Below are 16,734 nucleotides of genomic sequence, written 5' to 3'. Positions count from 1 at the left end.
TCCGTTATAGGGTGCTCCAGAATTCAACCCTATCTCCTGTGTTGCAAAGTATCTAAATGCAGTCACTGGAAGAAGTCATCTGAAGGCTTGGGGTGAGACATCTTCAATATGCTCATGAAACCTAGCTAATAGTCCTATCTTATTATGTGGTTTGTTAGATTTATATTTATATGAATCCAGTCAGTTCAACAAGCTACTGCTTAGCAAAGTATGTCTTAGTCCTAAATGTGAATTCAGATAAAGTAAAAAGAATCCAACCATTTATATGTCTTTCTTGTCAGCAACTATTTTACAGTCCTGATCTTTTGAAGCACAGATGGCATGTCAAATGAATGTATTTACCTATTTAAAACTAAAGAAAGCATCAAGATTAAGGATCCCTAATAAAATAAGCCCAAGTTATCTCGCCTACAGATTTAGACATGTGATAGATTTTTGACAAGAAATGTTACTTTAATCATATCCTCTGTAAATGTCTTACTCATGTGCCTGATCAGTTGGAAAACCAGTTTGCTTTCAATATCTTAGGCACGATAAAAACATATCTGCATTATAAATATGGACTGGTAGACTGCACTATTACATACTTTCATCAGGGAATAAAGTCCATTGAACATTCAAGAGTTATTTCTGAATTAACATACTGATGAATTATTAAACTGTTTGGGCTGCAGTCTTAACACATTCCATAGTCTTAAAAATGTAAGAATCATCTATAAATCCTGCCTATTTTCAAACTTATTTTGCATATTTGGGGGGGGGAGGGAAGGATCACATTCAGACCTGCAAAATACTGATCTAGAGAATAAATAGCTAGAATCAAAGAGAATAAATAAACTTACTGTGGTGGAATGAAGGTGAATCTACATGTCCCAGGATAATATTGCAGGATACAATCTGGGTCCCAGTGACCGACTCAGATTGGACTACTGAGGTGGGTTCCTGGCCAATTATCTCTAAACATGTTTTTATAAATGATTGCTTATTTTATTTTTATTTATAATTTAATTTCTATACCGCCCTTCTCCCAAAGGACTCAGGGCGGTTTACAACCATATTAAAACACATAAAATACACAATATAAATCACAAATTTAAAATGCATTTAAAACGAAATATTTAACAGGCCTAATTAATTAAAACAGTCATAGACCGATATAAAACCCTTAAAATTTAAAATTATAAATAAATTAATACATTAATAAATTAATTAAAAACACTTAAAAAGACTTCTCTGACCAGCTGTTGCTGGCCATATTAACTAAGATTTATACGAACAGAAAACTATCAATCCATCTGAACAATAGGTATGTAAAACTAGATTAGTAAATCTAAATTACTGGAAACCACTTGCCAAAATATATTTTCAAGAACCTAACCTAATTTGGATCTTTCGAGAAATATAAGCATCAATTGTTTTCCTTTTAATGTACCATATTTTTCGGCATATAAGATGCACCGGAGTATAAGACACACCTTAATTTTGGGGAAGGAAAACAAGAAAAAAAGAATTCTACCTCTGCCCGTTGGCCCGATGCAATTTGCAGAGCCGCGTTTCAGGCGGCGGCCAGTTTCCCTCCAATAGGCTTTGGTGAACTAGCGAGGAAAGCATTTTCAGGTGGCAGCGCCAGCTGCACTTTTTGGATTCGGAGAGGAAAGCGCTTTGCATAGCGCAGCAGGGAATGGGGGTGGGGGGCTTGATCATTCGTTTGAAGGGGAGGGGAAAGCTGCACCCGGATAAAATCTCCACCATCAAGCAGCGAGTACTACAAAGCCATCTGCAACCTCCTCAGAACAGCTTGATGGTGGAGATCTTATCCAGGGCAGCCTGAGGGGGGCAGAGGGTCAAAGCATCAGCGCCCCCAGCTTCTCTGCCTCTCCTCCTCCCACACTGACCACGACGCATGCAGTTAAGAGCGTGCATCTTCCCTCTCCCCTTCAAACGACCGATCAACACTCCCCCGCCCCATTCCCTGCTATGCTATGCAAAGCGCTTTCCTCCCTGGTTCCCCAAAGCCCTTTCCTTTGCAACCCTAACCCCACCCCCATTCCCTGCTATGCTATGCAAAGGAAAGCGCTTCGGGGAACCAGGGAGGAAAGCATATTTAGGTGGCAGGTGGATTTGGGGAGGTAAGCGCCTCAACCGGGTTGGGGAATGCACCATTCCCCAACTCCGGCCTTTCTCCAGAGCTGCTGCCACTCGCTGCCCGCTCGCCACCCACTCGCCCTTCAGCTTCGGTCAGGGGCTGGGGCCCAGGGATGCCCCATTCCCTTGTTCCATGCGCCGGCTGCACAACCGCACCAACTTGCCGCTGATGAATGAATGAAATAAACAGGACAAGGCGCCGGGATGGTGGTGGCATTTTCAAGAGAGCAGCTCCGGTAACTTTCAGACGCTTGCCTTGTAAATGCCGCATGGTGAAGGAAAAGTAGGCGGCGGCTCCGGAGAAAGGCCGGAGTCAGGGAATGGTGCATTCCCCGACCGGTTGAGGCAGGTGGCGAGCAGGTGGGTGGCTTCAGGGCATTGGGGAATGAGGCGTCCCTGGGTCCCGGCCCCTCACCGAAGCTGAAGGGTGAGCGAGTGGGCGGCAGCTCTGGAGAAAGGCCCCAGCCCCTGACCCTCATCGGCGAACCAGCCCCAGTCTTCGCTACCTATCTGGTAGCATTTCACCCCTGCTGAAAATGTCCAAAGGGTGGGGGTGGGCAGGGCTACATTCAGCGTATAAGACGCACCCAGATTTTCACCCTCTTTTTGGGGGTAGAAAGGTGCATCTTATATGCAGAAAAATATAGCATTTATAAAAATCTCAGTTAGAGTATGATATATCTGAATCTTCTGAAATATATACACAATTTAATAGCATTTTTATTTAGATAAATGTTGTAACACAAAATCTACTTTGCAAATCATGTTAAGTTAAATATAACTTTTAGTTCCATCCAGATACATGTTATTTAAAAACAACCCTAGTTGTACAATCGCACCCATGGCATATCTGCAAATTTCTCATTTCCAATCTATAATGCAGACTTTCAGATAATATTATTGATTAGCAATCCTGGAGAATATATATGCATGTGTGTGTGTGTGTTAAGGGTAATCTGGGTTCACAACCAAGGTTGTGGACTTTTGAGCAGAGTATCCTACGCATGAAAACGACTGTGACTGGTTGTATACAATAACAGTCACTTGCAGACAAACTGGGGTTTGATATTCCTTTACTTTTAGGGAAAAGGCAAAGTCATAGTCCAAAAACAATTCCAGGTCATACACATATAAAGCCAGTCAGGGATGTTACAAATATCAAGTTTTCTTACCAACGTAGACTTGCAAAACAAACAAGGTCCCAGATTGTTGGGGGCAATAAGTTGACTTTGTATATAAATATACAAATAGGATGAAGACTATTGCTAACATAGTGTAAGCCACCCGGAGTCTTCGGAGAAGGACGGGATATAAATGCAAATAAATTTTTTTTTTTTAAAAAAGGTCTTCTTTCAGTTTGGCAAAACACAGTTCAATATACAACAGTCAGTATCTTGAGGAATCAGTAACTAGCCATGATCAAGCAACGACCATAAAGCTCAAATATACAGTTGCAGCATGTCATCAGATTACAATGCTGTAGCATCCCTGTAGATTCCCCACAAGCCATAATTTAGTAGTTCTTTTATACATTGGCTACAGAGCTCAAGCAATCAGGAAGCTTGCATGATGCAGCACAGCCTTAAAGCAATATCATACCTTTATACAAACATACATAATTAGTTTATATATTGCCTGGCTAACTAGTTAGGCAAATAACAGTTTCCTAACAGTGTGCATTTATAATTTTATATTCCGTCAGGTTGCTTTTTCAGCAGACACTACAGGACAGAACCACAAACAGTACAAATGAAAATGTAAAGCAGCCTACTTTAGTGACTACAAATAAAAACCTTATTCTCAAATGTTTATTTCCGTTCCTTGTTTTACTCATAGAATTTGAGATTAAATAGAGATCTGGTGCAATAGTTCTTCCTGTTCTGTTGGTTTCTATTCTACATGAAAAAGGAACCTCTTTCAAACACCACATAAAGAATTCTGAAGCAAGAAACAATGTCCAGATGTCTTACTACTAGAGTGAATGTAATAATTCTGTGAGATTTGTGCTTTACACAGACAGAAGATTAATACAGTAGTTACACTAGCAACAAGATTAGAAACCTAGAGGAATAGTGAAAATATCATAATATTTCTAATTATTGAGGCTTTTGAAGAAAGGTACATATCCATTACAAGTAAAAAGGATGAAATTCAAAACAATGGGGTTTTTTTTTAAATGTAGCAGTTTTAAATTTGTAAAATTCTGCAGTAATAGATTTTTCTTGGAAACTAGTTTAATCTGCAACATTTTTACAATTAAAAATCTTTCATTCCTTCCAATCTGTTTCTACCAACTTTCATTACCCTTAGATCTAGCTCAGGCATGTTTTGGTTTGCCTGGGCTGCATATAAAATATGTAATATTGTTAATGGATATAAATAACAAAATTCAATATGGGGGTGGGTCTTGTGTGGGGCCTCATTACTAGCTGTCCAGGAATGCATGCAGCCTGCACAGCTGCAAGTTGAACATGCTTGATCTAGACTCTTCTTTTTAAATCTATACAAAAATTTCATGTTATTGTAAGAAGTCAGAAAGATAAAAGTAATGGCAATTATATATGTATATGATTCTCATTAATTACTGCAATCTTTAAAGAGTTTAAAAAAAAACATACAATATTGTGAGATACACACACACATACCAGCAAGTGCTGCAGGCCTGATTGGCAAAAGAAAGCTCAGGATACACACACACACACACACACACATCAATCATACGCATACACATACACACATATATATGCTTGAAGATACTGACAGGTTGAATTAACACCTGTTCACATTTTTTAAAAGACTGTTGAATTAACTGCCCTAATTATACTTCCTGAAGTCTCTAAATATCCTCAGGTGACAATTAATTAATTAATTAATTAATTAATTAATTAACTAATTAATTGCTATATCATTTGCTTCATTTTGGCTGAATGGTGCATTAACACGACTGTTAAGAAATTTAAGATTCAATTCCAGTAATTGCCCAAAACTGTGTTTAACTGCTGTAACTTACAAACGTGTATTTTTACCAAAGGGAATTGGTTTGCTGGTGGTTCATTCTTTTATACAAAATTAACCCAGTAACTCAATCTTATTTATTGTACTGTACATTCAGGACACGAGTGATAACATGAAGCCAATACAGGTAGTTCTCGATATATATGTTTGTTTAGTGACTGTTCAAAGTTACAATGATACTGAAAAAATGTGACTTATCGTTTTTCACAATTATGACCTTTGCAGCATTCCCATGATCATGTGATTAAAATTCAGATACTTGGCAACTGGTTCAAATTTAAGCTATGTCCCAAAGTCACATGATCACCTTTTGTGATCTTCTGACAAGCGAAGTCAATGAGGAAGCCAGATTCACTTAACAACCTGGTTACTAACTTTATGAACTGCAGTGACTCACTTGACAACTGTGGCAAGAAAGTTCATAAAATGGGGAAAAATTCACTTAACAAATGTTTTACTTAAAAGAAATTGTGGGCTCAATCGTGGTCATAAGCCAACTACCTGCAGTATTAGACTATCTGTACTCAGCAGGAACTAACACCAACATTATGAGGGTACGCAACTTGGGTGTTCTCCTGGATGGGAGGCTTTCTTTTGAAGACCACTTGACGGCCGTCTCCAGGAGAGCCTTTCACCAGGTCCGCCTGGTTCGCCAGTTGCGTCCCTTTCTGGACCGGGATGCCTTATGCACGGTCACTCATGCTCTCGTGACATCTCGCCTGGACTACTGCAATGCTCTCTACATGGGGCTCCCCTTGAGGAGCACCCGGAGACTCCAGGTAGTTCAGAATGCGGCTGCGCGGGTGATAGAGGGAGCCCCTCGTGGCTCCCATGTAACACCCCTCCTGCGCAGACTGCACTGGCTACCTGTGGTTTTCCGGGTGCGCTTCAAGGTTTTGGTAATGATCTTCAAAGCGCTCCATGGCATAGGTCCGGGTTACTTACGGGACCGTCTACTGCCACCGAATGCCTCCCACCGGCCCGTGCGCTCTCACAGGGAGGGACTCCTCAGGGTGCCGTCGGCCAGGCAGTGCCGACTGGCGATGCCCAGGGGAAGGGCCTTTTCTGTGGGGGCTCCCACCCTCTGGAACGAGCTTCCCCCAGGACTTCGTCAACTTCCTGACCTTCGGACCTTCCGCCGCGAGCTCAAGACACACCTATTCATTTGCGCAGGACTGGACTAGATTTTTAAAATTTTAAATGTTTAATTTTAGATTTGGTTTTAAATTGGGTTTTAATTATTTATATGTCTATTTTAAATTTTGGCCTATATAATAAGTTTTTTAGATGAATGTTTTACTTTGTATATTTTTGTGTTTTTATATGGCTGTACACCGCCCTGAGTCCCTAGGGAGATAGGGCGGTATAAAAGTATGATAAATAAATAAATAAATAAATAAATAAATAAATAAATAAATAAATAAATTACATATATGTATGTACACATTTGATGTGTACATAACACATCAAAAGTCAGTTCTCGACAGTTCTAATGGGAGAAAACTCTGAACACTACTGTTAAGATAGTTGTCAACATCTCATGAGCACTAGGATTGTTGAATTCTGAAATGTGATTTGGAACACACATGGGTGTGTACAATGCACCTGCTGTTATCTCTAGAAGTCAAGCATGTCTTTTGGTGGCATCGTGCAGCTACTTCATTTTTAAGAAGCTGATGATAGGTACAACTTGGGTATTTCTTCACAGTCCAAATCATCTTTTCTCCTTCAAATCTGGATCACTGCACAGCCGCAGTGAGCACTGCTCTGCGATTAGGTCAGTCAGTCATGGATGGTTAACAGCTTAAACATGCAAGCAATATTAGATTACGATATCAGGGTTCTAAATCACAGGAACAGCCTGCAGGAACAAAAGAGTTCTGGTGCAGTTTATTTTCATATAGGACAACAATATGTTGAATGATAGAGGAGCAACTAATTCTCCTTCCTCATTGCAGGTACGGTAGAAGCTAAAGGCTTCTGAATGTCTGAAGAAAGTAAACTCTGATTTTATGGCCATAGTAGTACAACATTTATATAGATTCTACACTTTTTCATAAAATTTAGAGCCAAGTTATATATCATCATCTTTTTATTGTTATTCCTGCAGACTTGTTATAAGTCTGCTTATATCAAAATATATTATATGGGCAAATTATCTATCATAATTGCAACATAGGTACAAATGGTTAAATAGTATCTTTGGCAATCTATTTTTTTAAACAGACTGCATAAAGAATATGAAGAAGTAACTCACATCACTTTTAAATTTAGTTATTTCTGTCTTATCAAGATTTATAGGAAATGATTGGTCTACGTTACATGGGAAAAATGAAAGAGTGAGGCCCCATTTATCTTTTTCACAAATTATTCACCCAGAACATCAGGGATGGACAGCTGAATACATAAATCTAAATTTGACTTCACCTACTCTATTGTAAGTTATGGTTCATTTTAACCTTTTTTTTAAAAATGAAGAAATCATGGTTGTCTAGTTTTCTGAGTTGCAATGGCTAGATTTGGCATATCATTTAAGCTGGATTCATGGTTGAAATTTTGTTTAAAAAGCAGACCCATGTTAGATGCCACTTATTTTGCTTGCTTGGTCTGATCATAAGTCCTATGTCATCTGGAATGGAATAAAGATTGTCCATTATATGTCAACTGTTTTTTCATCACTAAAACAAACCATAGCAAAAAAAACCAAAAAACCACCACCACCACCAAAGCAGCTTTGTTCACATGCTTTGTTTAATTCAATATTTACACAATAGACTCATTCAACTCTTTCTTTTTAAACATTCCATGACATACCAAACCATAATCTAGGTTCACATAAAATACAAGACTAAGATGTGATTATTATCATTAATAGTCGAGTATGTCATTGGAATACAGTGAATAAGTAGTAACTGATCTCAAATCAGGCTGTCATAGCTCTTTTTTTTTTTTTTTTTGCAAAATGAAAACCCAGAAGCATCAGCCACTTCCTACAGAAGATAGTTTATCAACTAAGGAGCATAAAAACAGCAAACCATTGGAGCATTTTTTCCCCTGCTGTCTGGAACATCATTCATAAATAAATAACCGCTGGTGCTAATAAGCACAATTTAGAATTTTAAATGTTAGGTTAAATGTTATTGAAGGTTCAATGTGCCTAGATCATAACTTTGGTTTCATACCATGCTACATTATGCTTAAGGCCAACATGAACTAATTAATTTTTAATGAAATTTTGCAAAGAAGTTTCAGTTAATTCCTTGGAATTTATTTTAACAATGTGCAATATCAGACTGCCAGTTAAGCTGACCGACAGTTCTTTTTTGACTAAAAATTACAATTTCATTGTTACCTGATCTGCATTTTAAGCAGCTTTGTTCCTGTTATGCTTCCCAATCATATTTTAACACTACCATCTTATTGCTATCTGATCTAATTATGTAAATATTTTAATTAAAATTAACTTTTTAAAAAGTGAATGTATTTGTTAATCTTGGTCTACGTTACATGGGAAAAATGAAAGAGTGAGGCCCCATTTATCTTTTTCACAAATTATTCACCCAGAACATCAGGGATGGACAGCTGAATACATAAATCTAAATTTGACTTCACCTACTCTATTGTAAGTTATGGTTCATTTTAACCTTTTTTTTAAAAATGAAGAAATCATGGTTGTCTAGTTTTCTGAGTTGCAATGGCTAGATTTGGCATATCATTTAAGCTGGATTCATGGTTGAAATTTTGTTTAAAAAGCAGACCCATGTTAGATGCCACTTATTTTGCTTGCTTGGTCTGATCATAAGTCCTATGTCATCTGGAATGGAATAAAGATTGTCCATTATATGTCAACTGTTTTTTCATCACTAAAACAAAACACCTCCAGGGTAGTAAGTACGGAAAAGAGATGATGAAGAAGATAGAATCAACCAGTTTTACTACTATCTCGACTGAACGAGCAAGGACTTGTTACATTTTCCTTTTTTATTCCAACACACATTCCAACAGCAGCCCATCATATAATTCACTTTGCTGTTCCATAAAGTTTTCTAACATCTTGAGGCCCCCACTGCACATAGTCCTACTTAGCAGGAAACAAAACCAACAAGGATCCCCGAATAGTAAAAGGGAACAATCTGCGGTTCAAATCATCTTTTCTCCTTCAAATCTGGATCACTGCACAGCCGCAGTGAGCACTGCTCTGCGATTAGGTCAGTCAGTCATGGATGGTTAACAGCTTAAACATGCAAGCAATATTAGATTACGATATCAGGGTTCTAAATCACAGGAACAGCCTGCAGGAACAAAAGAGTTCTGGTGCAGTTTATTTTCATACAGGACAACAATATGTTGAATGATAGAGGAGCAACTAATTCTCCTTCCTCATTGCAGGTACGGTAGAAGCTAAAGGCATCTGAATGTCTGAAGAAAGTAAACTCTGATTTTATGGCCATAGTAGTACAACCTTTATATAGATTCTACACTTTTTCATAAAATTTAGAGCCAAGTTATATATCATCATCTTCTTATTGTTATTCCTGCAGGTTCAACATCTGCTTATATCAAAATATATTATATGGGCAAATTATCTATCATAATTGCAACATAGGTACAAATGGTTAAATAGTATCTTTGGCAATCTATTTTTTTAAACAGACTGCATAAAGAATATGAAGAAGTAACTCACATCACTTTTAAATTTAGTTATTTCTGTCTTATCAAGATTTATAGGAAATCTTGGTCTAGCATAGCTTCTGAGAAAGAAATATGAAGAAGTAACTCACATCACTTTTAAATTTAGTTATTTCTGTCTTATCAAGATTTATAGGAAATCTTGGTCTACGTTACATGGGAAAAATGAAAGAGCGAGGCCCCATTTATCTTTTTCACAAATTATTCACCCAGAACATCAGGGATGGACAGCTGAATACATAAATCTAAATTTGACTTCACCTACTCTATTGTAAGTTATGGTTCATTTTAACCTTTTTTTTAAAAATGAAGAAATCATGGTTGTCTAGTTTTCTGAGTTGCAATGGCTAGATTTGGCATATCATTTAAGCTGGATTCATGGTTGAAATTTTGTTTAAAAAGCAGACCCATGTTAGATGTCACTTATTATGCTTGCTTGGTCTGATCATAAATCCTATGTCATCTGGAATGGAATAAAGATTGTCCATTATATGTCAACTGTTTTTTCATCACTAAAACAAAACACCTCCAGGGTAGTAAGTACGGAAAAGAGATGATGAAGAAGATAGAATCAACCAGTTTTACTACTATCTCGACTGAACGAGCAAGGACTTGTTACATTTTCCTTTTTTATTCCAACACACATTCCAACAGCAGCCCATCATACAATTCACTTTGCTGTTCCATAAAGTTTTCTAACATCTTGAGGCCCCCACTGCACATAGTCCTACTTAGCAGGAAACAAAACCAACAAGGATCCCCGAATAGTAAAAGGGAACAATCTGCGGTTCAAATCATTGCCGGGGGGGGGGGAACGGGACCCCCAACTTTCTCATTCGATGGGCTGATTTTCCAATTGTTGGAAACAAGGTGCGCGTTTCCTACGCGCTCGAGTCTCAGGCAGTGCACAAGCGCCCAAGAAACTTTATCGTTACGCTGTCGGACTGGAAAGCAAGAGCTATTCTATTGGAAGCCAGTCAACTCTCCTCCTTTAAAACTATCCGGCAGATTAACTGGTTTGGCGCAGGCCAAGATAGGACCTTGCTTTTGCGAGCGCCGAACTAAACACCAAGCTTTTTCTCCCCATTCTCCTCCCCACGTGTTGCGCCAGCGGTTGCTGCACCTGCGCCATGTGCCTCAGCTTTCCTCCCTTCCCTTCGCTTACCAACGGTAGCAGCCTTCGCTTGCCTCCAGAGTGAAGTTAATCCTTGCGCTCCGAGAGAACGGCAACAACACTTTAGGGATGTTGAGTTTGGAAGGCGCCGCGGCCCAAGGCAGGAGGAAAAGGAGCCAAAGCGAAGCTCCGGCCGCGGAGACGGCGGGTGTCATTCTCTCAGGAAGCTACGACGGAATCCTCTTCACCTGTCTTGAGCAAGACCCGGAGTCCGGCGCGCTTTTCTCTCGCGCTTCTTCAACCGGAATATATATATATATATATATTTATATAAATTATATATATATATAAGACGAGACGCTTAAATTGCGGCACTTTTACTCCGCCGGGGTCCTCCGCAGGGAATTAACCCGCTTGGAGTTGCTTATTCGAAGGGACGTCACAGCGCGGGCAAACCGAAGCGCGGCCCCCCAGTGTGAGAGGCGGGGTGAGAAGGACCTTGGCTGGGAGGCTGGAGAACGAAAGCAGCGGCCTCAGGTGCCAAGGCTGCCTTCGCTCAACAGCCGCTGGGGACACTGTGCAGCCGCTCTTCCGGACCTCATGGGGGAAGGAAGTTTTTTTTTTCTTCGTTATTTTCGGCAACCGCTAATGAAGCGGGGAACTTGCTTTTTATCGGAGACCGCGATCGGGAGGAGTGGAAAACAAGGGAGCCTAGGCAAGAAAGCGGTCGAAACGGTTTCCTGGGCCCGCCTTTCCCGTGCTGAACTGTACCGATTTTGGCCGAAAGGCAGCGCAAAAATTGGTACAATGTATCAGTACTGAAACTGGTTTGGATTGATTTTTGGTTTAAGCCTATCTGAATGGGGTAATTTAATTTTTCTTAATCACATCGCCCACAGCTATGATTTTATCTCCCCATAATATTGCATTATAATCTTAATTCATGCGTTTTGATTTATAAACTATGATTTTTAGTAAGATAAGCAAATTGCAATGGCCAGACAAAAAACCCCTGAACCACTGCCTTTCCAATGTATTTTAACTACACGATTGAATTTGGCAACAAAAACTGGTGGCAAGTTAAAAGTTCCCCTTCCGTTCCCCACAAATAGAAATAATGAAACAAATATCTTGTTCTTCCTCTTTTGCATAGTTGCATTACTCTTATCTCCCTCAAATGCTAAATGTCATCCTAATAAAATTGCCCATCTGTATATTTTGCTTATTCAGCAAAATATGATTTAGCATCCCCCTAATCTCAGCTAAACTCTTTAGTAGTTAAGATTTTCCTTGTCAGTTAAAGGGACCATAAAAGAGAGATTCTCAAATAAACAGTTGTAGAAGATAACTAGGAAATACAGTGCTTATGTAGGACAACATTTGTCTTGGAGCCTGTTGCATGATAGTGATCTGTTTCTGATGCATCTGATCAGAGCTCCTGTGAAACTCTTTACGTCAGAGCAGCAAAACAAAAACAAAAAGCCAACCCTTTTATTTCTTGATCTATAAGGAAGAAGAAAACACTTGAGTCATTGTGATCTGTTTGGAAGGCACTTAATAGGTACCTCTATATCAAAATATATGGGATCTTCTTATATCAGGCAAAGTTAAACAAAGTTAAACTTCTCTATATCAAGCAGTTTCTAAGTGATTTCAAATATATCATTCAGAGTTGAGATGTTGATTGAAGAATAGATTATCAAAGCCCAGTTCCTCTGGTTGATATGGGCTATTTCATCTTACGGGCGGAGTCCAGGTGTGACATGAAAACACAGATGCTAAAATTCATTGGCAAATTGCTAGGGGGGGAGTTAAAGTTTTTAAAACAGTCTGAAATAGACATGTTACGAATCTAAAGGGCTTAATTTGTAATTTTGGTAGACCCTTTCAGCAACTGAAATGGCATTCCTTGTCACTGTCATATTCCCTATAAACATTTTAAAACTGTAACCTTCCCTTGCATCCTACATCTGTTTCAATGTAGCATCACCACTAATTTGTTGTTTTGAGCAGTTTGTTCAAACCTCAAATAAGGTTAATTTTCAGGATTGCCAGACAGCATTGGGACATTACAATATAATGGTGGCTCCATTCTTTCATAAATTCTAGAAGGTAGCACTGGATAGTTTTTGTTTCTCCTACAATATAGCACTAGAGACATCTTCTACATGTCTTTTCAAGTCCTGTGTGCACGTACACGGAGACATACATGAATGTGGTGCTTCTTAGCTCTATTTTTTTTTGTTTGTTTAACTTCTACATACTGCTGGGAAGGGTCATCCATCAACAAAGAATATAGTTTCATCAATACACTGCTGATCTCAGTGTATATCTTTGCCCCTGTCTGACCAAGTAATGTTATTGAGCTCTACTGAGCAGAATCTAGAGCAGCGGTTCTCAACCTGTGGGTCGGGACCCCGTTGGGGGTCGAATGACAATTTTCCAGGGGTCGCCTAATACCATCGGAAATATGGGAAGTATACTTGCGACTTGCGAGTCGGAAGTATACTTCGACTTGCGAGTCGAAGAATCGTGCTCCAATAGTTGACTCCACAAGCCAGCTGCAGGCTGTTCAAATCGCTAGCCGAATTCGGCTTCAGGCGCGATGAATTAAAAAAGAGAGAAATCTTTGCTCTGATGTTTTCCTCTCAAGCCAGCTGCAATCACTCCCAATCGCTAGCCTAATCTGGCTTCAGGCGCGATAAACTTAATAGGGGAGGAGTCTCCGCTTTAATGCCTCCGTCCTCAAGGCAATCGCAAGCAGTTCAGATCGCTAGCCAATACGGCTTCAGGCGCAATAAATTCAAAACGAAAATAATTTTATGGTTGGGGTCGCCACATCGTGGGGAATTGTATTAAAGGGGTTGCCACATCGTGGGGAATTGTATTAAAGGGGTCGCCACATCGTGGGGAATTGTATTAAAAGGGTCGCAGCACTATAAAGGTTGAGAACCACTGATCTAGAGATTGTGTGGTCTGAATGAAGACATACTGAAATACTGGAAGTCTCTACACCCAAGGTTGGAGACTGCTGGTATAAAGGAATCTTTTTTTCTTCAAATGGACACTGCATAGTGGTGCAGTGGTTAGAATGCAGAACTGCAGGCTACTTCTGCTGCCTGCTGCCTGCAAGCAATTCGGCAATTCAATTCTCACCAGCTCAGGGTTGACTCAACCTTCCATCCTTCTGAGGTCAGTAAAAGGAGGACCCAGATTGTTGGGAACAATATGCTGATTCTTGTAAATTGCTTAGAGGGGGCTGTAAAGCACTGTGAAGCAATATATAAGTCTAAGTGCTATTGCTAAAGATTATTTTACTCTACAGATTGATAGTGACTGTAATCTCTTGAGAAAGTCTGGAAGGCTAGAAATAAAAACTAATAACTTTTCCCTTCCAGAGAAATTTTAATTTGTATCTAGAAGATTTATAAAATATGTACAATTGATGTTTACAAAAACTTCAGACTTCATTATATCAGCACTGCAAAGTGCCAGCAGAATGAAAAAGACAAGTTGTTATTATTATTAGAATTTGATTGCAGGCAAGGGATTCCAGTACTTCATTAGAAAACATGAAGCAAAGCAACATAAATATAAATTTTGCTGTGTAAGGAATAAAAGATGTAACTGACAGTTTGTAAATCAAGGCTTTGAAAATCAAATGAATTAAAAATAACTACCCCAACAGTTATCTAGATTCAAGATAACTTTTTTACCTGAAAATGTTAAATGTCTTGAACTTCTCTAATGTCATGCTTGTAGGGTAGAAAAACCCTCTTTGCCTAAACCCATGATAAATGAAAGAAAATATTGCTGAAAGAAATCTCATTTGCTTCACTAAGAGGATTTTCCTCTACAACATTGAGACATTGAAAGGGTTTGTTTTCTTTTTTGGCAGGCTGTTCTTTTTCATTAAAAAAAAATATTCAAAATATAGTCGGTGTTCTTACACTATGTCTTTTGAGGCTTATTTTCCGTATATATATCTATGTATCTGTTTTCTGAGGTTTTCGCGAATAATAGGTTTTCTGAGGAATTCGCGAAAACCCGAATAACCAAAGACCTACATCTATGTATATAAAATTTAGCCGTAAAATTTTTAAACTTCAAAAATGGGATTGAAGCTTGCATGTAGTATATTGTTTTACTAAGAAAATTTGGGTCCCTAGCATAATCTAGAATATAGTTTATATTTTGTGGAATTTCGCAACAGTTCAGCTGACTTTAAATTATCAGCATGCAATATAGAATAGTGAAGTCTGAAATTAGAAAAATATGATAAGTAAAATAATTCCAGTTTTTATTTACAGAATCCGTTTTTAATTTTTGCAAGCTGTCCAGATGAGCCCTTTACACAAACAGATACAATATGTGCCATTCAATTACAACCATTAAAATAATAACAGTTTTTTGGGGAAAAACAGTTGTTTCACTCAGCTACTATTGCAGACCTCATTCTCAATTGCATAGATAGCATGATACTGCAGAGCTACTCTTCCAAGGAAGAAAAAAATTGTACAATTTTAGCAAATATATTTTCATATGAAAATGGCTTATGCACAATATTTCTTTTCAAATTAAGAAAATGAAATTAAACCCCAAAACTTCTCTGGAAAGTGCATGGCTCCAAATTGTACAGAATCTATTGTACAGAATCTATTCAAGTGAATACAAATTTTCATTGCTTCATATAATAATAGTGGAATTGGATTGATGCACTTTTGAAATACAGTTATGCATTCCTGACATTATTCATGGAAAAGAGAAAGCCAAGTCAATATTCCATGTTGGTCATCCAATAGTGAATGTAGCCTGCTGTTAACAAGTAGCTTGAAATCTGAGGGACTGTGAGTAATTCAGGACTCTCCTACCAATTAGCAAATATCAGCATGACTATCACCTATTTAACTGGTAGTGCTCCATATATAATATTCTTTCCTTCCCAGTGATTACAGTATGATTATTTTATTTATTTATTTATTTATTTTGTCACACAGTATATATAAGCATAAGCATGAAATAACTATACAATATATAAGCATATATATAAGAGCATGAGTATGTAATAACTATATTAATTAGAAGATATAACAAAAGGAAACAATAGGACAGGAACGGTAGGCACACTTGTGCTCTTATGCATGCCCCTCACAGACCTCTTAGGAATGGGGTGAGGTCAATAGTAGACAATTTTTGGTTAAAGCTTTGGGGATTTTGAGAAGAGACCACAGAGTCAGATAGTGTGTTCCAAGTATTAATAACTCTGTTACAGAAGTCATATTTTCTGCAATCAAGATTGAAGCGGTTAATATTAAATTTAAATCTATTGTTTGCTCTTGTATTGTTGTGATTGAAGCTGAAGTAGTCTTCGACAGGAAGGACATTGTAATAGATGATTCTATGAGTTAAACACAGGTCCTGTCGAAGGCGGCGGAGTTCTAAGTTTTCTAAACCCAGGATTTCAAGTCTGGTGGCATAAGGTATTTTGTTGTATTCAGAGGAGTGCAGAATTCTTCTTGTAAAATATTTCTGGACACATTCAATTACAATGACTATCTTCAAATTGGGTTGAGTTGGTTCCAGAGCATTGCATTTGGAGAAGATTTGAATAGCAACATGGTACTACATCCAGTGCTATGGAACTTATTGGAATAATAATGATCCAGGCAAGGGCAGTCTATCTGGGGAAATTATACTCTACAAATATACCTAAAGTAAAAACTGACTTGCTTACAAGGACAAACCTTTCATTAATAATTGTAGTCGTAATA

General features: G+C 38.4%; 1 protein-coding gene across 3 annotated transcripts in view; it reads right to left on the bottom strand.

Annotated features, from left to right (window-relative positions):
- NUP210 (nucleoporin 210) overlaps positions 1 to 15,232 on the bottom strand; it is a 119,771-nt gene extending 104,539 nt beyond the window's left edge. For 2 of the 3 annotated variants that reach the window (XM_058165748.1, XM_058165749.1), the window contains exon 1: positions 11,015 to 15,232. In XM_058165748.1, coding sequence (XP_058021731.1) covers positions 11,015 to 11,178 — 164 coding nt within the window. In that variant the 5' untranslated portion in view covers positions 11,179 to 15,232. The remainder of the gene's footprint in view (positions 1 to 11,014) is intronic. The other variant, XR_009153077.1, reaches the window with a different exon arrangement.
- Positions 15,233 to 16,734: the final 1,502 nt, after the last annotated feature.

This window comes from Ahaetulla prasina, chromosome 2 (assembly GCF_028640845.1).
Source record: "Ahaetulla prasina isolate Xishuangbanna chromosome 2, ASM2864084v1, whole genome shotgun sequence".
Taxonomy (NCBI): domain Eukaryota; kingdom Metazoa; phylum Chordata; class Lepidosauria; order Squamata; family Colubridae; genus Ahaetulla; species Ahaetulla prasina.
Note: the sequence above shows the minus strand (reverse complement) of the source record. Positions and strands in the feature narration are given on the sequence as shown.